General features: G+C 41.9%; 1 protein-coding gene across 3 annotated transcripts in view; it reads left to right on the top strand.

The window, feature by feature from the left end:
• PTPRG (protein tyrosine phosphatase receptor type G) overlaps positions 1-21809 on the top strand; it is a 404577-nt gene that overhangs the window by 354557 nt on the left and 28211 nt on the right. For all 3 annotated transcript variants that reach the window (XM_057397343.1, XM_057397341.1, XM_057397342.1), the window contains exon 15: positions 10806-10897. In XM_057397343.1, the coding sequence (XP_057253326.1) occupies positions 10806-10897 (92 nt within the window). The remainder of the gene's footprint in view (positions 1-10805; positions 10898-21809) is intronic.

Genomic DNA, 21809 nt, shown 5'->3' on the forward strand with positions numbered 1-21809 from the left:
GGGTATTGTGTGAAATTGGCTTAGCAAGCCTCTAAAAGGAGGGAGCAGGGGGTAAAGTGATGGTGTAGGAGTGAGAAAGACTTAAGCACAGCATTGGGGAAGTTGGGGCAGTGCTTCCAGGCTGATGGAGAAGCACGTGAAAAAAACAAAACAACAAGGAGCAAGTCAATTTATCCACTCTGTCAAAATGGCTGCGATCAGCCAGGAGGCAAATGAATAAATGGATCAACAAGTATTTCACACTTTTGTGTTCTCGACAGGAAATTACAGATCTGAAACCAAATGTCTGGGACAAAACTAACAGAAATAGTGGCAAAATACTCTGCTGTTTAGTCTGCATTTTAAACATTTTTAGCTCACAAAAATCCTTGAATTAAGATACTGGAATAAAACAGGAACTGTTACTGTAGTTCCCAGTTATAAGCAGAGATGATAATACTTGGAGTGGGTCTAACAGCAGGACCTCTGTCCCAACTGGAATCTCCCTTTGCCTGCACACCTGAGTATGTCTTACTGGCCGAGGTGGTTGCTGCTGCCTTGCACCCCCAAGCTTACTGTGTAATTGCTGCACTAATGGCAGCAAAAGCACCACCAGAGATCACACCAGAACATGGAAATGAAATGCATAAATACAGTAGGAGGAAAATGAATATGAATTGCTAGAGGTGTCAGGACTGAACAATTCACCTAGGAGCAGACATCTCCCACGTTCCTCGAGGACACTGTGTCTGCCTGTGCAGCCATGTCACTTCGTGAGCTTCAAGAAAAGGAGGTACTGAGCCAAGAGCTTGTGTTTAATTTACATGTCTGCTTCTGAGCAAGTGCCTGATGGATCCAGGTGCTTTTATTCATGCATTAAGAAGTCTTCATATGTTTTTTTGCTAAGATGCAAACTGCAATTCTTGTGGGTTTTCTTTCTCCTTTTCCCCAGCCCCACATTTATCAACACTGAAAGGTTATAAAGAGCTTAATAAAAGGTAGATCTAAGATTTGGAAACAGTGCAAATAAAGAGAACAGTCTATAAATAGAAAATATATTAAACTGTATCTGGTGTTAAGGGATCTAATAATTAACATAGATTGACTGAGTTTCTTCTGTTTTGCTTATCTGCAATGAACTTTTATCTTGAATCAAAACCTTCTCCTCCTGTGATTAGTTTTGTTATTAGCTGTTTCCACAGACAACGGGAAAGCAATAGTTTATTTGCCTGGGTGTATACTTACTGAAAAAGCATTTATCATGAGGATGAAAGCAGTTTCTAATTTTCAGCATAATTTTGACTGATTTCTTAAAGTCTCTTCTACCTCTGTTACTTTATGATTTTTCAGTTCTTGACTCTCCTATGTAATTGGGGACTGCTAATAGACTTCACGGTAATGTTTCTGATATCCCTCATACTTTGAGTCCTTTATGTGTAATAAATGTATTATGTCCTTAACACTAAAAATCAAGGAGGTTTAGGCCAGGAACTTCAGAAATGTCCTGTTCTTGTAAATAGCTTGGAAAAGGAGCTCTTACTTACTTCATTTCAAGCAATTTCAGGATCATCCTTCTAGTCCCTTCTGCTCATGTTTTAGTGGATTTCACCTGCATTACTTGGTTATAATATTTCTAGAATCTTTCTTATGGTTTATCTGGTCTGTGGAGATGGTAATTTGAAACATACATTGTATTCTGTCCGTCTTTATTATGCCTAAGTGTGCTTATTGCTGCTTACTGCTTTCTGGTATTAATCAATTTTTTTTCTTAAAGTATTAATTATCATGGAATTTGATTCACATTATTGCTGTTGTTGACACTATTTATTCTTTAGAAGCATTCTCACAGAAAATACTGCACTGTTTAATGCAGTGCTATTGGAAGGATCCTACTAATGCAGGAACTTTTTATCTTGATGTATTAATTGCTGTGTTTCTGTTGTGCTTAGTCGGGGGACCCCAGTGGATATGTTCACGCTACACTGGTTGTCCCATCTAACCAGAAGATCACTTCAATGAATACAACTTGCTTCTCTGTGGTATAGCTCTATTAATGAAGAGCTATGCCCAAGGTGTTTAACCCAGCAGATAAGGAGTATTGGAGCAGGCAGAGCTCACACTAACATGCCTGCATGTCTCCTGGCATTTGAGATAGGTCACCAGGGTCTGACTCGGGTATTTTTACAGAGCTAGTTAGAGATGTACTCAGCATACCACAGCAGAATACACAACGTGGTATTTCTCAGTTGGTTTGGTTCAGTGGATGGTAGTTTATTGTCTCTGTTATTTGTGTTTCCTTGTCACATTTGTTAACCTTTGAATGCAAGAAACTCATTAAAGCAATTCCTCAGACACGCGTACTCCAGGCTTCCCCTGAGCTCTCAAGTCACTACCAGATTAGCATCAGCGACAGCAAGAAGCGAATCTCCAAATGGGTTGATTGATAGTGAGATTAATGATCCTCAAGACTTCTGTCCAAGTTTATTATTTGGCGGCTTACAAATCTTTGCTTTCAGGGAGATGGGTGGGGAAGGAGGACCAGCTGGCTGCCACCCGGTCTGTCTGTATTAGCATGATGAGGTGATGTACATGGCCCTGCCAGAGCACTAGCATTAAGTAGTGTATTTTCAGTGTTCTCATTATCTGCCAGGTACTAAATAATTTGCTTCTCTGCTCTCGGTGCCAGCTGCTCTTTTCTTTTCCTTTGTGCTGTGCTTCCAAAGGTATCTTTGTGCCATTTCTAATTGTCTTCTAAGCAGAGTTAACAGAGAGACCACAACAATTTTTAAGTGGCTATTTCTTTTTATAATGGCCAGTGAAAAAAGCCCACCCTCCAAACACAGTGATGAACGGAGAAAGGAAATAATAACATTTTTAATATTGTATCTTGGCCCCAAATAAACATGAAATATGTCCAGCAGTGTGTTGGGAAATCGTCCTAGTTCTCCCATGCAGCTCTAATCCAGGTGCACGTGGACATGGCTGTTGAGAAAGAGGGAGCTTCCCATTGGGTATTTCATTATATTTCATTATATACAACAAACTAGCTTTTCTGCCTGAACTTGGGCAGGGCCATCAAAACAAAGATAAAAATGGTGCCTGAATTTTTAGCACCTTTTTTTGTGTTATGCTTAGGTCTCAGGCCCTGGCTTGGGATACCTAAAATAATAGTCAATTGAATGTCCTGATGTGCCATTCAGAGGAAGGAAAGAATAGTTTTGCAAAGGAAAGAGCAGGGCTCTTCAATTTGGAGAGTAATTGGATGGGAGTAATTACACATATTTAGATGAACGTTCTAAAGAGAGACCCAGTTTCTGCTGTCGTGTTTTGAGTGGGATCATCCCTGTATTGGTTTCCTTGCAACACAGTTTCAACCCAGATTAATTGCAATTTGCATTTTAAAATCCCTGCATTTTAACCTGCCAGTGTGCCACCCCGTTTTTCTTCTTTCCTTTCCTGAGGTTCATCCCAAAGGGAATTCATGTCCCGAAATGATAATATCAAGTATGCCCAATTTTGAGTTCTTAGAGGTGCTACTAAAAGCTCCTCTCTAGTAAGAGGCAATCTTCATTGATTGCTGCAGTTCTTGTGATTACAGAACAACTCTTCACTTAGTTAAATTTAGCTTCCTTCTGTGAGAAAGTTTTAGGCTCCTTTTTAATATTACATGATGTTTAGTGCATTGGAAGTACACATTTTATAGAAACTGCCTCAGGTATCATTTGATTGGGAAAGGCATGTCTTTGTTTTCCTCTGTGATTCTCTAGTCTTTGTTATGAATGTTGCATTAACTAAATAGGCTCAGGGAGAGGAAAATACATACATCAGGCTTCCCTTTGTGTTTTAAAACCATGCCTAATTTTGGAGCCGTGTCAGGATACCACCTAAAGGTTTCTCTAGCACATTTTTGCCTGAAGACATTAAAATTTTGAGTGCATATAACCAGGGAGCTTGTTCTCTTGCAGTAGAAAATACTTATGAGTAAACCCGTTCAGTCATCCATAAAATTGCTGAGTGTATCCAACACAGCTGTTGTGAGTATTGATTAAAGCAAAGGGGAAGGTCTGATGCTACTAGCCCTGTCAGAGGTCACCAGGAGAGTAATTAGCTACCAAGTGTTACGGGGCCAAGTGTCATTGCAAATAAGGTTTCACCACTGCCTTTGCTGTTCTCCAGGGACACTGGGAAGATGGGACAAGGAAGCGTGGAAAATGTTTGTGCTGAGTTAAACTAAGATTTATCCACTTAGAATTTGCAGCTGAAGAGCTGTCTAAGTGCATTTCTGCACTGGCCACCTGGGCACTTTCTGGTCGCACAGCTGGTGAAGCGGGGAGGGCTTGAAAGCAGCTCATCTTGGTGTGTGTTGTTATTTCTTAGCTGTTTCGTTATTTGAATAACCTTCTAAGAATTACTGTTTTCTTGCATGATGTCTGAGTTCAGTACTGTATGTGATGTATAAATGGGTGTCCAGTCTCTGGCGCAGGATAGGATCTTAGGGGATCAGGTTTGTAATTTGTGGAGAGTTGTGTAGTCAGCTGGCAAATTTAGGCCATAAATTTTAAATTAGCTGTCTTTCTGTGTCAGAAATCCCTAGTCTTGCTTGGCAGATTAGTTTTTCAGTTGGACAGTTTTACTAGTGGCATGCTCACAGATCACAAATCATCACAAATACTGTCTCAAAGCTTTGTCCACCTTTTTTTTCCATCTTTTCCCAGCCTTTTTCCTGTCTTTTATTTCCCTATGATACTGCAGAATGTGTGCTTGTAAGTACGTGTGGTTGGACTGGTGATTAGTATTTGGGTCCTTTTAGCTTTTGCAGGATCCTTTTGGCTGTGTGGGTGTGCAACAGCTCACTGATGTGAAAAAGTGCTTCTCCTTGCCCAGAAGACGTCCCCTGAAAGGGACAGTCTACTTTTGACTGTTCTGTCTGAGAAAGGATGCCACGGGATTGACAGACTGTGAACTCCTGAAAAACCTAACCCTGTGCCATCTAGACCTCTCCAGTTATCATATCTGCATGATGCTTAACACTGCTCAAAAGATTACAGGCAGAAATTGCTTTGGAGGGAGAAGGCGAATTGTCTTCAGGAGAGATACACAGGAGAATCAGCGTCATTGTAGGGAAATTTTGCTCCTTTTTCAGCTTTCCTTTATTCTGTTTTTTATGCATTCCTGCTTTGTATATCCTCCCGTAGCTCAGGTTCGGTCAGCCTTCACTGCGTTACTGCTCCAGAGTAGCATAGGTCCTTTTATAACTCAGCTTTTGAATTCTGATCATTAAGCTTTCAGACCTGGGAAGGAAAATAATTGTAGAAAATTGGGGAAATATAAGCCATTTTCTGGCCAAAAAAAAAGAGTAAATGCAGATGCCCCTGTGATACAATGAACGTAATATCACTGCTCCATGCTGGTCGCTTATTCATATTCATAAGACCAGCTTTTTTCATGTGGTTTTCTCTTCTCTTTTTCTTCTTAACGCTTGAGTCAGTTTTATTGCTCATAAAAATCAGTGACTGATGACCCCAGCTAGAGCAGTGCAGACTGCAGACAGCTGTTGTCCAGGCTCCCAGCCACTGCTCTGCTGGTGACATGGTCGTGATTTGCAGCGCTTCTTTTGTTCCGTAGTCTGTGGCTCTTTTCTGAGGAGTCATTGCCAGTTCTGACAGTGACAAATGTTTGCCAAGGAATAGTGAAGCTAGTTTAAAGTGCAGAGCCATGTGTTACAAGTACACTTGACTGCGTACGTACTCTGATTCTTGGTGCCAGCAGAAACCAGTCTTAATTGTGTCTCCTGGAAAACATGCAAAACAGTTCAACGAGAATCTGAAGCATCTTTTCTTCTATAGAAAGTGAGAATGAATGCGCAGAGGTAGTGGAAAGAATCGTTTCCTGTCTTTGGATCTTTGGGAGTTTTTTGCAGACACCCCCTGCTCTGTGATGGAGCAGCATGATGAGTGAATGTCTGTGTCCAGGTTGCATTTGGTAAAGACTAAGCCATATCCTGTGCAGCCTGGTGTAGAGGTCCGTTACAGATCCTGGTTTAACTTCTATCCGCCAGCTAAGGACAGTGGGTGAAAGTAAGATGACTGCTGGGACTATTGGCCTCTTCGTTAATAAATGACATTCTGCAGAGTTGCTGTCTATGGGAGGCTGTTCCTGGAGGAAAGATGGCCAGAGAACAAGGTTTGCCTGCTCTGACAGTCATGAATAAGCCTTCAGGACCCTTTCAAGCCATCTGCCCCCAGATTGGTCATGCTTTAGGAGGTAATGACCAAGAAGAGAGTAGTTGCAAGATACCAGTAGCTGACAACTCCTAGGTGCTATTACAGAAATAAATCAGTATAAATCTGGCTAGTCCTGGAGAGGGAATACACACTACTCCAGCCAACAGAAATGCCTAAAAGGAGTGGATCCCTAATGAACAAGGGAGCAATGGATGTGCCAGTCACTTCGGTGTGTGAGTCAGGACACAGCTCTTGGGTGTCCCCACAAAGTAGAGCATTCTGCTTTGATTTTCCCTCTGTTCAGCCACAGTCCTGGTGGTTGCAGCTAGCTGCTATGGACACAATCACTTGCCCCTCCTCAATAATCCCTTGCTCCTTCTCTCCCTGCCCCCATAGCGGTGTAGATCCCTCGCCTGTCATTACAGATCAAGAGATGCTGCCTCTGCTAGACAGAGTATGGAGGAGTAAAGGCCAAACTCTGCCCTCAGAGCTATTCCCAGCGCTCTCATAGACTGCAGTGCACGCAGTGTGTTTGCATTGGAGGCGGTATTAACTAAACACGAAGGTGCTATCTTCTACATGAAAATAAAATGCGTCCATGCTTTCAAGCCATTATGTGATCTGGTTCTTCCTCTTGCTTTTCAATGAGTATAAAGGAGGAGCTGCTTGAGGTTTATTAACTAATAACCAAGGAAACCTGTTTTGAGTGTCAAAATCTCATGAGGCATCTCTTCTTCTACAGAAGCTAATCTGGTATTTTGCTCAGCGGAGATGGAACAGGCATTTAACCCAGCTAATCAAGACCATCTCTTGGCATATTTTTATGCTTTCAGCTTGATAATAAGGTGCTGCTGCTCTGGACTTTGCATCCTGATAGTTTGCTTTAATAAATCACTGCCAGTATCTCTGCAAAAAGATTCTGGGTAGGGGGATGCTCTCCCTCATGTTGTCTTTGCTTTCCAGCCCCTGCCTCTGCTCCTTCTCCAGGGAGATGCTAATCTCGCAGCGTTTTACTTTCTGCATTTCGGTCCATATGTGACAACTGTGTGGCTGATCGCCACAATCTTACACAGTTATTGTACCCCAGGGAAAGAGAGCCAAAAAAACATATGGGGCTAGAGAAAACGGTGTGCTTTGCTGCACACAGGCGTGTTTCAGAGACAAATGATTCTTTGGTATTTCACAGAAAAGATGTGGGTTCTCTGAAATCTTCTGGAAGTGAAATCAAAGCTGAGATTTGCTGTTCCACAACCAGTGCTGCAGAAATGCAAGAATCAGTCTAAAATCAGTGTTTCAGTTGTAAAGACTTCATGATCATGTATGGCATTGACAAATCACAGTTGCTCATTCATTAAGGGCTGCTTCCATCAGAAAACAAATCTGTTATTTTCTTCTTCTTATGCTGTTGGTTTCTTGAGCAAATGGGCACACCTGCACTCAGGTACACACACCAGGGTTAAAAGCTACAGGCTGAAGCTCTCATGTGAAAACAGTTGCAGACTTGCACCTTGTCTAGCCCTGCATCCACTCCCACCTCCCTCCGTGGCTGCTTCTCCAGTGACTCAAAATAAGCAATTTTCTGCTCTCATCCTTTTATCCAGCCCTCCCCATATAGCACAGAGATTTACTGCAGCCTCTTGTAGCCTTAGCAACTGCTGCCACTTAGGGTTTGTATACCGAGGGAAAGGTAATGGGTAGGGGAAATGCCAGGGAGCATCCTAAATGGGGGGAAAAGACACATACTAAATTTTCCGAAATGCCTTTTAGTGGCCTTGATCCCAGCTATCAGTATTTATTACTACAGACTAGACAAGAGTTTGCAGAAGGCTCTTCTTGGGCCCAGGCATTTCCTCACTTGGGAAAAATGGACATTATCCCAAACTGGGGGCCTGGAGGCGTCTGCCTGATGCCCCAGGATGTGTGCTCCCTCTGGAGCTGTGCAGAGGAGAGATGCAGGAGTAGAACACAGACCCAGTAAGCAGAACTTGCAGGAGAATTCATCCAGTGAGTTTGTAAAACCCATTGTAAAAGCTTTTGTAAAGACTGTTCTGCTTTATCCTGCTCTGAAGTTAGAGCCTGCATAGTCCTAACAGTGCTGCCTTCTGGCTGTCATGGGAGCCCCTGAGACATGGAGGGAGTTGACAGGGATGCGATGGGCAGTGCACAGCAAGCTCAGCTGTAGAGGCTAAACTTGGCATACTTACAGCAATTACAAGCAAGGGTGTAAAAAAAAGTGTTTGAGAGGCATGTCTTCACCTAACGTGCCAATATCCAGTATCATAAAGTAGTGAACATGCTGCATTATGTCTGTATATACATAAAACGAGTCTGGTTTAGTGTGATGTTTGTGACTTGATGAAACCTTTAGTCAAATTCCCTGGTGACTGCCTTTTCAAAACAGCTACAGAAAGTCCTCCAGGAATGAAATACAGAATTGTTAATGACATTAATGATTGGAGCAAACTTTACTATGTGAAATATTCATTTAAAACATTGTTATTCTAGCATTGTGCTCGGCAGAGATATGCTAGACTGGGTATTCAGCTATTGCCATCGTGGGCCTTACAATATCACAATGTCATTATCTAACACTATTGCATGTTTTGAGGCTATTAAGAAAAAGCTGTCTTATGGCTGCATAAAAACCATAATGCCAGCCTATACTCTCGGAGTATAAAATAACAAATTAACAAAAAATACGTGCTTTTCTTCAGTATCATCAGCTTAAACACTTCCTATAAATCCCTGCGTAAAGGTCTTGTCTTTTCATCAAACACCTTCTTAAGGCCTTCATTACTAGGAGAAGCTGTTCAAGGATTTTTGTAGTATTGACTCAAGGGAAAGAGCCCCAAATATATCAAAATCAGGAACATTTTGCCTGTTTCATATTCATAGTTTCTTCTTTATGTGTGACTGATTTATTCCGCTGCGTGCCCCCAGGGTGTGCATTGTCCAAAATAAAGGCTGCCAAAGGAAGAGAAAATAGAGAACAGGGAGCTAGAAGGGGGGGGGGGGGGGTGTTCAACTGATGTTTTTAAATGCTGTGAGACTATTGAACATCTTGCATCCCCGTGTGTGAATTCACCTTATGGTGTTTCTTAACAAAGACATACTCACTATTATAAATAACTTGAGTACAATGCAAGACATCGTGTCTTGAAAACAGAAAGCTGCTCCAAGACAATTACTCCATGCTGTGAAATCCGTTCTCTCCTGCTTCGGTATTGTCTTAAGTTGTGCTGCCATAGCATTATAAAGCATTATAAAGCACTGTGACTGTGCAGTAGAAAGTACAAATGCAGAGGAAGCAAGCACCAATGGTTATTTTAGGTTCTGGTTTTGCCTAAGGGAGTGGTTTGATTTCCAGTGACTTTTTTGCTCTCTGGCACGTATGGATCTCGAGAACAAAGGAAGCGCAAATTACTTTGACAAAGTCAGTGAAGTGGGCTCTGCATGCAAAGCACAATGCCCGAATTACAGAGAAGCAGACTGCAAGGCACAAACTTACAAGGCACTACATGCAAATACGTTCCAGCAAGGGAACCGGTAACTTGTCAAAAGGCACAGCTCAGAAGGCAAGCTGAAAACTTTGCCCAGGTATTGAGGAGCAGTTCATTAAGGGCTGCAATGAGGGGGATATTTCTGCAATGGGAAGCTATTGTGAAGCACCCCAACAGATGAGAGCAGACCCCTCTCCTGCCACAATAGCTGCTCACACCAAGCAGGACTCATTAAATATTCAGTTCCAGCCTCAAGCAGCTCATTAAGTCAGCAATGAGCAGTGACGCTGGTGTTGGAAAACCCTGCCTCAGTTAACATCACCATGCAGAGTCTCCTCGGATCCCTTGATGTTATTCTGCTCAGTACCTTTTCTGTGATGACCAGCTTGTGCTCTCTGCTTTGCATTAAATACAGGTAAAAAGAAAAACTCAGGTGGATTTAAGTTTCGCTGTTCTTTATAGGCCTTTTCAGAGATCAGTCCTGGGGCCCAAGCTAAGCGTCTATTGCATTTTACTGTAGCAGCATATGTAATACAAGTTTGCAGGAGGAGGATGGGATGAGGGTTATATGGCTTTACTGGTAACAAAAAAATAGCCTTAATATTTGAAGGATAACTTTCATAGCAGAACAGCATGACGTGCAGCAGTTACAGATGCTGTATTACTGTCTGTTGGTTGTTACATCGCAGAAACTTCTACAGTAAGTGTATTTTCCCTGGAAATGTTAGTGCTTTAGGTGTATTTTGGCTTGAACTGTATGCTGAATATCTTTCTCTTGTGCAGAGTTTCTTCCTGAATGATGTATTTGAAACCTGTTTTGCAACTTATTTCATATTCAGTAGTACTTAGCAATAATATACAGAGGCATTTCTGATGGGTGGTTGTCAGATGTCAATGAATTGGAGCACCCAGAATCTGGAATTAGGGTTGTAATTGTAGAAAAGGCACAAATGTTTTCACACATTGATGTTTTAAAAGTATAGTATTTGAAAGGATGGGGCAGAAATGGAGAAGCAAAACATGTGAGAAAGTTCCTGGCTATTTTCTCAGAGGGCAGCTTTCCACCCCCTGAATCTCTTTTTTGTTCTTTTTCCTTTGACAGAAAGTGTTTTCAGACTGCCCATTTCTATGTGGAGGACAGCAGTTCCCCTCGTGTGGTCCCCAATGAAAGTATTCCCATTATACCTATTCCAGGTAAGACAGGCTTAATCTTCTGTGTTTGTGCTGCTTGGAGTCTGTTTTCATTACATAAAGAAGATTGTGTTTGTGACAAATCATGGGGTTTTGGTAGAAATTCGTTGTATCAGTGCTGCTTCATTTAATTCAAGGTGCATTGCAATGGGGCTTTGAGTGCCAATGCTGTATTTTTCTACATCTCTCACATCATTTTGATACACAATTTCAGGATAACCTTTGTAAAATGTCAAAAACACGGGCAACACTTCCTAAAACCACTAAGGCTCGTGATAATCAGCTGCTCCATCAGGGCAAGTTGTGGATGAGAGATATGCAGCTCTCTTTTGAGACAGGGGAACTTGCCCCCCACTTCCAGTGTGTGCAGAGGTGCTGTCTGCTGGGTCTCAGGGAGCAAAGCAGAACACAGGGATCCTAAGGAAAGTCCAAAACCATCTGTTAATTTGATATTAATCAAGTTACCATGGGTTAAATTCTCACCTTGGCTATACCAAGAGTGAAGCTGAAAGCACAGCTTAGTGCTATTCTCTCTTCATGAGGCATTTCCCCTGGGAATTATTAAAGCAGGATCCAGCTCCCTGTAGGCTGTGGTGATGGAGAGCAGCTTGGCGTTACAGTGGCCTTTGCAGCTGCTGCTGTGTTTGATGTGGATCAGTTCTCCTGGCAGAGTTAAGATACCCAAAATGTTGTGTTGACCTCAGCCTGTCAAATACTCGTACTTGTTGCTTCGAGGTGTTTGAAGTTTCCTTGTCATGTTGTGTAATTTGTGTCATTGGCCTAGGATTCAGTCTGCAGCTAATTAGATTCATTTTACCAAAACCCATCTCTGAGACACAGAAGAAACATGCTTCCTACAAAAGTGAGAGAACCCACTTGATATTTTCCTTGCTTTTCTTCAGTAGACATGTGTGACTTCTTTCTAGAAGGAGTATTTCAAAGTACCCATGGGAACTGATACGAAAGGTTAGCTATTACATTCCTACAGAAAGCATGTGGCAGTTTGCCTTGCAGTCTGATGCTGTGCCACTGAAAAGAAAAGAAAACATGCCATCATCTCCCCTTCTTTCTGTGACAGACTAAGGTGCACATCCTGGCCACCTCACTTCCCTTCTTCTTCTCCTCCTTTAGGCTACAGGAGATGGGAGGTTTTAGTCCTAGACCATCTGCAATGGATTTTCACAAAATAACCTAAAGAGTTGGAGAACTCTGTTTTCTCTACTCAAAAACCAGGAGGAGTACTTCCCTGTTGGGGCTGCTTTGGGCAGTCAGTTTAATGGTCCCACCATGACTGCTCCTTAGAACTTGTGAGTAAGGGGAGAGTGGATTTAACCTGGACTCTGTGCAGAGCAGTGTCGAAACCCAGGGGATCACGAGCACAGAACAGTGGGAGGAGGGAACTTCAACCTTCAGAGAGAAGTGTCTTTGGCCAATGTATAGTTTTTAGTGCAATTGAGACAGTTTTTCTTAGATAAAGAAACCAGCAGAAAGCTCCATCTTTTCATGCTGCAGTCTGTGTTGTTAAGGCAGTGGTTCTTTCCTGTTTCACAGGATGTTCTGATGGTCAGTCCAGTAAAGACTGGATGCCATTCATAGCAATCGTTAAGATAGGCTGAAGAAGTTCTGTTAAAACTGTGCAGGTGGTCAGTCCCATAAGGCCAGCACAGGCACTAATGCTTCTCCAGCAGCTGATCCAGCATGTGACAAGTGACTGAGAAAAGAACATTGCCTTTTGGGGACGTCTTCCCATGACGAGCAAGCCAAGCTGCTGGACCACAGCAGCTTTGAGAGTGACATAATGCTGCCATCGCTGCAGGGCGCACTGTGGTCTGCTTAAGCTTGTTAATGCTCACCACTGATAATAGGCAGTGCAGATTAAGGCATCTGCTGAATAAGTGCTGCAAGACACCTCAAGAAGCTTTGTAGTTAAAAATCTACAAAGACTGCTGATGAGCTCTAAGGCACGTGAAGAACTGGGCCTTAGAGGTTTAGTCTAGTCAGATGCAAAGGTGAGTCCAGTCCTCGGATTCCCAATCTAATAACATTTTTGTGAATATAATGGATATTTAGACATCTGCGTACAGACATCCAAATGGAGTTGCCTTAACCTGAATCATGCCCGGAAAGGCTTAAGAGAGAGAAAACTGATGAACTTGAAGATCTTGGCACTGACGGTAAAGCTAGTCAGGCTATCAGAAGCCAAATCTGGAAGTGCCTCTCTCTGTGTACTATTACTTGTACAGGGAGTCTGTAATGAGGCTCCAAGTTAGTAGAGAGAAATTCCAGCTATGCTGGCTTTTTCCAAAGGTGGGAGATACTGCCTGGAAGGATCTTGAAGCTCTCCTAAACATTTTCCTTGTTTGGAGATGTAGAAGAGGCCTGTTTTGCCCCATATACCTGTTGCTAAATGACAGTCTTCTCTGATGTCAGCTGCTGCTCCCACATAGGCAGCCTACTGAAATGTCTTAAAACATTAAATGATAAAATTCTCCTGTGAACTGATTGTGACTGATGGAATGATAAGCCTCTGAACTCTTCCTCTGGAAGCTGCCAGAGGGTGTGAGAAAGTCTTACTTGCCGTGTTGATCCTAGAAGGAAAATAGAAGTGGCATTTTCACAAAAGCAACTTTTTCCAAGTAACCTCGTTAGGTTGTGAAACCCTATCCTTACAGAAGAAATCTGAAGAGATTCCCGTGGGACCATCCATCTACTTCCTGCAGTTCAGTGGACCAGCTTCTGCTCTCAATTATGAGCAAGCAGCCACCCTGATGGCAGTTTAGAGCAGTGTGTCTGAAGACGTTTAGTAAATGTGGCAGTGCCCATCTACAGCCCACAGTGAGCTGCTGGTTGGAGAAAGCTGAGTGGGTTTGGGCTGACTGGTCCTGGCTTAGGTGTGGGGTGGCTCTGCCATGTGTCTGGGAGCCAGGAACAGCCACATCCTGATGCAGCTCGAGAGGTTTCAGAAGCAGCACTAGTGTCTGCATGCCACCGCTCTGCTCCATGACTTGTCAGCATGCTCAGAGGTAGCTTTTGTGTTTATTTCTGCACCACATTCTGCTCTTGTTTAGGCAAACCTGCTGTTTTCTCAGGCCTGTGAACTGTAAAATCAATCTGCCAGCTACCTGCAATAGGCATACAGTGCAACTTTTCAGGTCCAGAATCTAAAGAAGTCTTCTTGGAAAGCCTTGATTTTACCCGTTTGCTATTTCGCTTCCCACGGTGCATGTGCTTAATTATTGTGTATGAAGGCACATCACCCATAGGTGTGTGCTTATCTGTGCAAATTTGCTCTGAGACCCAAATCACTGTCATTATTCATAATTATCTGCACTGCTTGATCTGGAGAAACACAGGACAAAGGAGATATCATTAACTGAGTCACCCGCTGGATATTACAACTGAGGTATAAATCTAAACTCACATAAGCCTTGTGCCTGACAGCAATGCATCTGTAATCAGTGGCAGATTTCTGAAACTCCCCTGCCATTCAGCTCCACAAAATTGCTTCTCCAGATCTTCTGTCTTTGCCTCCACACTCAGTTAAGTTTGGCCACATCCACATAATTTTTGCCCGGATCTCTTCACTGTAATATTTGGTCTTGGCAAGATCTCTTCTTCAGCAAACTAGCTCCTATTCCTGTGCAACTTAAATGATCTCAAATAGTGGAACTAGCACAAATTCCACTTTGATCCTCCTCCTTCCCTTTGTTTTAGAGCTCTCCTGCTCTTGGGTGGTACATTGTTCTGGATCTTGCTGTGGCTTTACTGCCTCCTTACCCATTACAATGGACCATGTGGCCCTGATGTCATCAGGACTTGTTATGGGATCAGTACAGAGATAGTTGAGGCTTGATTCTGTGGCAAAGCTCAAAACTCTGCATAATCTTGACCACAGTCCAGAGAAACATGGATCATAAAGAACACAATGGCTGGCCAATGCAGCTGATTCATTTAGCATATTTCACCATTTTTAGTGTAAGTAAAATGTCTCAGATGTGATGCCAGTCATTTCAGCTGTGTCCAGACAGCAAGACAGGAGCACTTCTCAGTTCTTACATGAAGGTGTGTGCAGTTTTAGGTTTAAATGGCAGTAAATTAATTTTTTAACTAGTACTGGAGTTCATGAACAGTGTATCTGAAATAACTAGTGGCAGAATCTGGTGAGAAACACTCTCATGCTTCTTCAAGAATGAGTCAGCATGGGTGCATGAGCCCAGGAAACAGTGGAGTAGCCAGTTACATTGCAGTGAAAAGGTGTCTTGACCACTTCATGCAGTCACGTGAGGGTGTGAAATCCAGTGCAGCCATCACCCTTTAAACCTTCTTTATTCCCTCAATAACCATGGACCTTTCCTGACAAATGTCAATGTTTAGGCTTGGTGTGTTCTTTTACAATCTCAGCTCGTGGACTTCTGATATCTCCTGGTAGCATCCACTTTGAAGCAAACTGTTCCTCTTAAGATCTGTAACAAGAGGTATCTCATTTAACAAGTATGTTCCCAACAGAGGTTTGGTATTGTGCTGTTTTCTGCTAAGATGTAGCTGTCTCATCCCAAGAGCTAAAGAGCAGAGCATCAGGACACATTGGTGGCCACTGCAGTGACAGTGTAGTGAGCACAGTGATCCTCTGTGCTAGAGACTGGGAAGGTACAGGGAAAAGTGCTAACTACAACTAAGGACTTACTTCTCAAGGGCACGAAGCTCTTCACTGAGCACAGAGGTAGTGCTCTTCAGCTGCTTAAGACTTTATTTCTGCTTTCTGCTCCCTGCGGATTTATGTTCCAGCACCATATTGTGAATTGTACCTATCTTCAGCTTCAATTAAATTCATGAACACAATATTGCAAACAGCCGTCCTCTGAAGCCAAGAAAATATCAAGGTGTTTTAGGGAACATCCACTTTCCTTTTTCTCTGCTACCAACCCTGCTCCTGCAGTACACTAAGGAATTTATGGTACTTGTAGTGGAGGCTTCGGGAGTTGGCTAAATCACCCTAACCCATGTTTTCATGGTGGCCATGTGGAATGTGGATAAATCCTTTTCTGAGAGCTCTCACACTGGGGTGCAAGAGCCCTGGAGTTGAACCTCCACATGCTTAATAAGGCATGTATGTAACTGATGGCATTACTGAGACCTGAGGGTGGGAATGTATAAGATGATTAAAATTGTGTTCCTTAGTAGGCAGTACCAAACAAGATTGTGTTTAATGTCTGTGCTAAAGGGAAGATCATATTATTTCATCCTCCTGGTCTGGAATTGGGTTTTTGCTTAAAGGGAAGAAGTGTATTGCTGTTACATTTATAATTAATGATAACCTAATCTAAGATTTGTACAAGCAGATTTAAACTGAGCTCTTATTTTGACACATGGAAAATTTTATCATTAACATCTTCATATTCCTGACACATGGCTAATAGCACTGTAGTAGATTAAATCTTGAAGCGAGAGAGATGAATGTAGCTACAATATTACACAGGTGATTTTTCATATTCTGCTTTTTCATGTGTCTGTCCTTTATCACAAACCTGCCCTTGTGTTCATTTGACTTGATTAGAACAAATAGATAGCAATTACCTCGCTGAAAGAACTTCTGTGGTTTTCTTTCAACGCGCCCACCTATACAGGACTTTCAGATGTATTCAGAGTTTTTTTCCATGCCTTTTCACTTTGAAAGGTGTTTTGTATTAAAAGCAGTACTTCATAGAATCACAGAATGGTTTGGGCTGGAAAGGACCTTAAGACCAACAAGTTCCAGCCCCCCTGCCATGGGCAGGGACACCTCACACTAAACCATGTCACCCAGGCCTTGAACACTGCCAGGGATGGAGCATTTATTCCTTCATTGGGCACTCTGTGCCAGTGTCTCACCACCCTCACAGTAAAGAACTTCTTCCTTATATCTAACCTAAACATACTATTACAGTAACGTGAGCATTAATGGGGAATACTGTCCCCAGTAATAAACTCTTAGTCATTTATTATTTAATTCATAATTTATCCTAATTACTGAGGTCAGTGACTTCAGGAGGATGCCAGCCTTAAAGGGCTTCAGGAGGTAGTTTGATCTCCTAGAATGAAACCTGCTGTATTGCCTATTTAGTATTTAAGCAGAACATTTCTATTCCACAGAAAGCAGACACATCCTTAATATTAAGGTTTTTTTTTAATGACTGTGCTTTATCACAAATTAATTGATAACTCATGTTATACAAATAAAACTATTCCTATATTTCTGGCAGTTTTTTATACAGCAAGTAATGGGATCAGTGAGGAAAATTAATTACTCCAAATGAAATACAATGGCTTCAGTTGCATTATTTTAAATAGTTAAGCAAGCAAAGCCAGTCCACTGCAGAATTAAAGGCTCTGACTGTAAAAATGTGTCTAATTCAGATGCATTAAATCTAAAATAGTTTGAAGAAAGCTGGGCACTACCCTCCTTTACGTGTGGAATTACTCGTGGAGTCCAGTACTTGCATCACTTTAGGGCAGGATATGGCTGTGGAGTTGACTGCTCAAACGTTTCAGGTTCAGTCAGTACCACAAGTTGAGCTGCATGTGATGAAGTTTCTGGTCCCTGTAAGCGTGTGCACTTTGGAGTATATGCTCTATCTGTAGGTTTAGAGGGTTTTGTCTAAGCTTCTCTGTAGAGGTGGACACCTGATCTTAGTGGAATTGATAGGAGCTTGTCAATAACTTTCACTGGGGCAGAGTTTTACTTAAGCGTATGCTATTAATCCTTGTAGTATTCTTTATGGTCAGTTAGTGCTGTAGAGACTGACCAAATACAGACCTATTTAGGCTTTACATGTCCCCATTTAGTAGTGTGTGTTGTGTGCATTCTCCCGTGCTGTGGTGCAGCTGCATAGATCCTGTTTAAATCTGTGCTAGGAGTGCCCCATTGCTCATTATGGAAATTAATCTGTTGGAATCATACTCCACATGGTTATTTCTGCTGCAGTGCTGCATGTGAAGCCAGGCTTTTGCTGTAGCTCTGCAGCCTTCACTCTGATCCATATTGTACCCAATGGCTATTAGACTCTGTTTTAAGTAATAGCATCCTAAATATTGATGCTAGGTATTCCAGCTGCTTGCAGAAATCATGTGTCAGATCTGTTATTTTTCAGTGAGTTAAGAGGCCAAATCCAGTCCTATGATCCCACTGGTAGGTATTTCTTTCCAATTGGGAAAACTTTTTTGGCAGACGATGAAAACTGTGAGGATATGCTACTGAGAGCGGATTCTCCATGGTTAATGTGACTAAGTGTTGCTGGTTTCATGCCTGTCATGAGCCAGGTCAGGTTTGTGCTGCCTTCAGAAAGGGCAGTGTCCCTGTCACTTCACTATTCTTCATGCTAATGAGTAGAATCAACCCATCTACCCCACAATGACAACTAATTTTTCTTTCCCTTCCCCACAAATCAATTAATCCTTTCTTACACTCATCAGCTAGGTCAGCAGGCTGATTCAGTTCACTGCTCAGCCCCGCAGGCAGGGAGAAGGGAGTGGGAGAAACCCCTCGTCCTTTGGCTGAAGCCAGCTGTGAAGTGCACGCTGAGATTTGATGGAGGTGCTTCTGAGACACAAGGGATGGTGTAGGATTGCTGAGCAGTGCAGTAAGTGGCTGCTGTTGGAGCAGATGGGCCAAGCCACGTGGCAGCTATGGCACATGAATCCAGGTGTCTTTGCAAATGAGAGACTGAAGTGCAGTCACTAACAAAGAAACGGGATGAGCTTTCACATTAAAAGTAAGGTGTAAGATACAAGAAGTGTGTTGGGTTTAGTGACTGGGTAAGATAATAGCTGAAAAACAGAACACATTTACAACGACTGAAAGACATGAGAATTTGCTTACCAAGACTTCTTCATGTGTGTCAAACATCTGGACTTCAGAAACCGCTAAACTCCAAACTAGACAAAGATAATATGGGAAAGCACTTTGGCTTTGACCTTCTGGATTAATTCCTCACCCAAAACCATCTACTCCAATCCAATGCCGCTAAATTATCCAGTGAGCTTTTGGGCTGTAAATTAATCAAAATGAATCTGAGATCTTATTATGTGGAAACACCATGTCTTATACAATATCCTATTTTTCTTTTGAAATTGGCCCCTATTGCTTTAACCTTGCAAATGCAGCTTATTAAGTGAGAGATATGGGGAAATCCTTCCTGGTAGGATTACTAATTATCCAAACTTTAAATATAACCCTGTTCAAACTTGATTGCTTTTATACACTTTGGTTTTCCTTTGAAGGTGGCTGTCTTCTCAAAGAATGTACTAAGTATTCTGCATTGTCAGCTGCCATTTCTTAACAAATGAGGTGCAAGTGAAGGTTTTTCCTCTACAATTGTTTTCTTAAACAAAGCTTTTTTCTTGCCATGCTCTCTTTGTGGCAGGAAATGAGCTGCATTGTGGCCCTCTGCTTCTGTGGTTTTGATAGCCCTCTTTGGCACTTGTCTGGGACCAGCGAGTGAAGATGGGAACTGCACCAGCGTTAAACAGTAGTTAAACCTAGTCCCCACCCCTCAGCTTCAGTAATGTCTGATTATAAAGAATATTATTACAACTTATTTATAATAAAAAATATATACATGATCATATTAAAGTTCTGGAGACTTATGCCCCTGTCTATCTGAGATTACTTTTTTCTCTGCATAACACGAAGGGTTAGTATGTTACTGTGGTGCCAGATTCAGCTCATATTTTGAGGTGACATAAATCCAGAATTGCTTTATTGACACTAATAACACAGATGGCTAAACCCAAGCTAGACAGAACTGTAATTATATCTACAGTGTTAGAGGTGAGGGTATGTTATTAAAACATTTCCCTCTTCTCTTTGAATAATGTGTAAGTCTTGCAAAATGTGAGGATCATACTGACAATATCAAATGTCACTTCAGCTTCTAGATGGGAAAAAGTATATGGTGCAAAAGGGAATATGCTCAGAACGACTATGAGCTCCTAATTAGCTATTATAGGATTCCATTAATCTCTTCCATCGACTAAAAGAATTGTAGTCGTTGAAGTCTATTTGTCTTAAGATGGCAAGAAGGCTTAACCAAAGCCTTAGGACTGACAATAGTGCAAGGAAAAGCATATTCTGTGCATCTAGCTACGTCTGTTGGTCACAGCCGTCTTCAGATAACCTCAGAGCAGATACCACTCGGGAGTGCTGAGTGAGTATATTAGAACGTATTTTACCAGAGGTCTGGCAGCTGCCTGTGGCTAAGCATGCATATACCCCCAGCTAATGTTATTTGTGTTCCTGGGGGATATTTTGGAGTTAGAGGCCCAAATTACTTGAACACTTTTCTGTTTCATTGGTTAGTATAGCGGAGTATATCTTACATGCATGTACTTATTTGTGGCTGCTAAGAGGGGATAGGTGGGAAGCAGCCGCATCCTACCTGTCTGCAGCGTGCCTCTACCCCCTGAGCTGAGTATCCCTCAATGGGTGACCTCTGCCTGGCCTCTGCACAGTAGCTGCCAGACCTTGCACGGTCAGCAGGACCACGTTATCCCAGAGAAAGCTCGAAATTGTAAGCCTTCCTTTTGAGTTTCTGATTTTTACGGTTCTGATTTTAATCTTCCTAATATGAAATAATTACATTTGCTCCAGTGTGGTTTTCCTGACTTTGTGGGCAGCTTCAGCAGCATCGAGCTCCCACTGAGCTCATATGACAACAGTATTTCCTATTTAATTTATTTAATGTTTAATTGTTGCCCATGTTATCAAATAGAGTAAGAAACTGCATTGGGTTAAGGCTTGTGGCGGGAATCAGAAGTGAAAATGCAGAAGAGGAAAAAGGGAGGAGAAACGATAAAGGATAGTGAAAAACAGAGAAGGGAGTTAACACTAGCTATAAAGGTGGAGACATACTGCCACCATGCAGTGATGACGATGAAAAGAAAACTAAACATATTTTGCCATGGATCTCTGGTGCAGACCCATCCTTGAAATTGGTGGGAATTCAATGGCCCGGAGAGCACGTTATCTCTAATGTATTTTTTGGCTCACAGATCACAATTAAAATCTGCCTTCTGCAAAATTGAATTGACAATAGTGGTCTGCTGCAGTGAATCCTTGATCCGGGGTGGTCTCAGTTGAGTTGGACTACTCAAGGAAAAACCACAAATGATAACCATGGAACTTTGCTTGTGAGAGTGTATGAAATTGCTATCACAGCACAAGGAAATGTACTGTATGGGTTACTTTTCAGGAAGGGAAAGATTGTTTTACAGGCTCTTGCTATTGACTGCTCTTCCTATAAATCATTCCATGCAAGTGTCTTGGCTGCAAAAATATTAATCTAAATGTTGTTATAAGATGATGACGTTTTCAATATTATATAGCAAAATGTTACCATTAAATATCTTAAAGTGCCAGCATTTCTGCACGCTGCAGCTTTTTGCTAAGATGAGCATACACTTGTCAAATGTTTTGAATTCTGTATTTATTGAGTGAATGAGCATGTGGTTAATTAAAGTAGCATTACTGTACTGGGAGGTGATCAGATTGCAAACATATCTTGAACAATTGGCTCTTGCATATAAAATAGAAGAGAGTTCTGATTGAAACCTGAAAACGTCAACGGATGCAAAAAGCCACCTTAGAGCATTACCTGATAAAATAAGAGTTGAGAAGTAATGACATGGTCAATATTAACTGCCATCAGCTGGAAAGGAATCAGATTGTCAGGGATCTATAAAATTCTTGCCAAAGTAGAACCTCATTTACACATACAGATCTTCATACCCTTTGCTAAGAAAAGCATATGTGACAGCTTAGAGGTTTTAGCTGCCAAAGATCTTTCACTCTGAATACAGTAAATGTCACATCTATTTATTTATCGTTAAATTTTGCTAAGTATCTGTAGAAATATTTGGATTTTTTCTATCATAATGTAGA

Source organism: Pezoporus wallicus, unplaced genomic scaffold (genome assembly GCF_028554395.1).
Source record: "Pezoporus wallicus isolate ANWC-B61680 ecotype Strahan unplaced genomic scaffold, APGP_CSIRO_Pwel_v1 contig_8714, whole genome shotgun sequence".
Lineage (NCBI taxonomy): Eukaryota > Metazoa > Chordata > Aves > Psittaciformes > Psittacidae > Pezoporus > Pezoporus wallicus.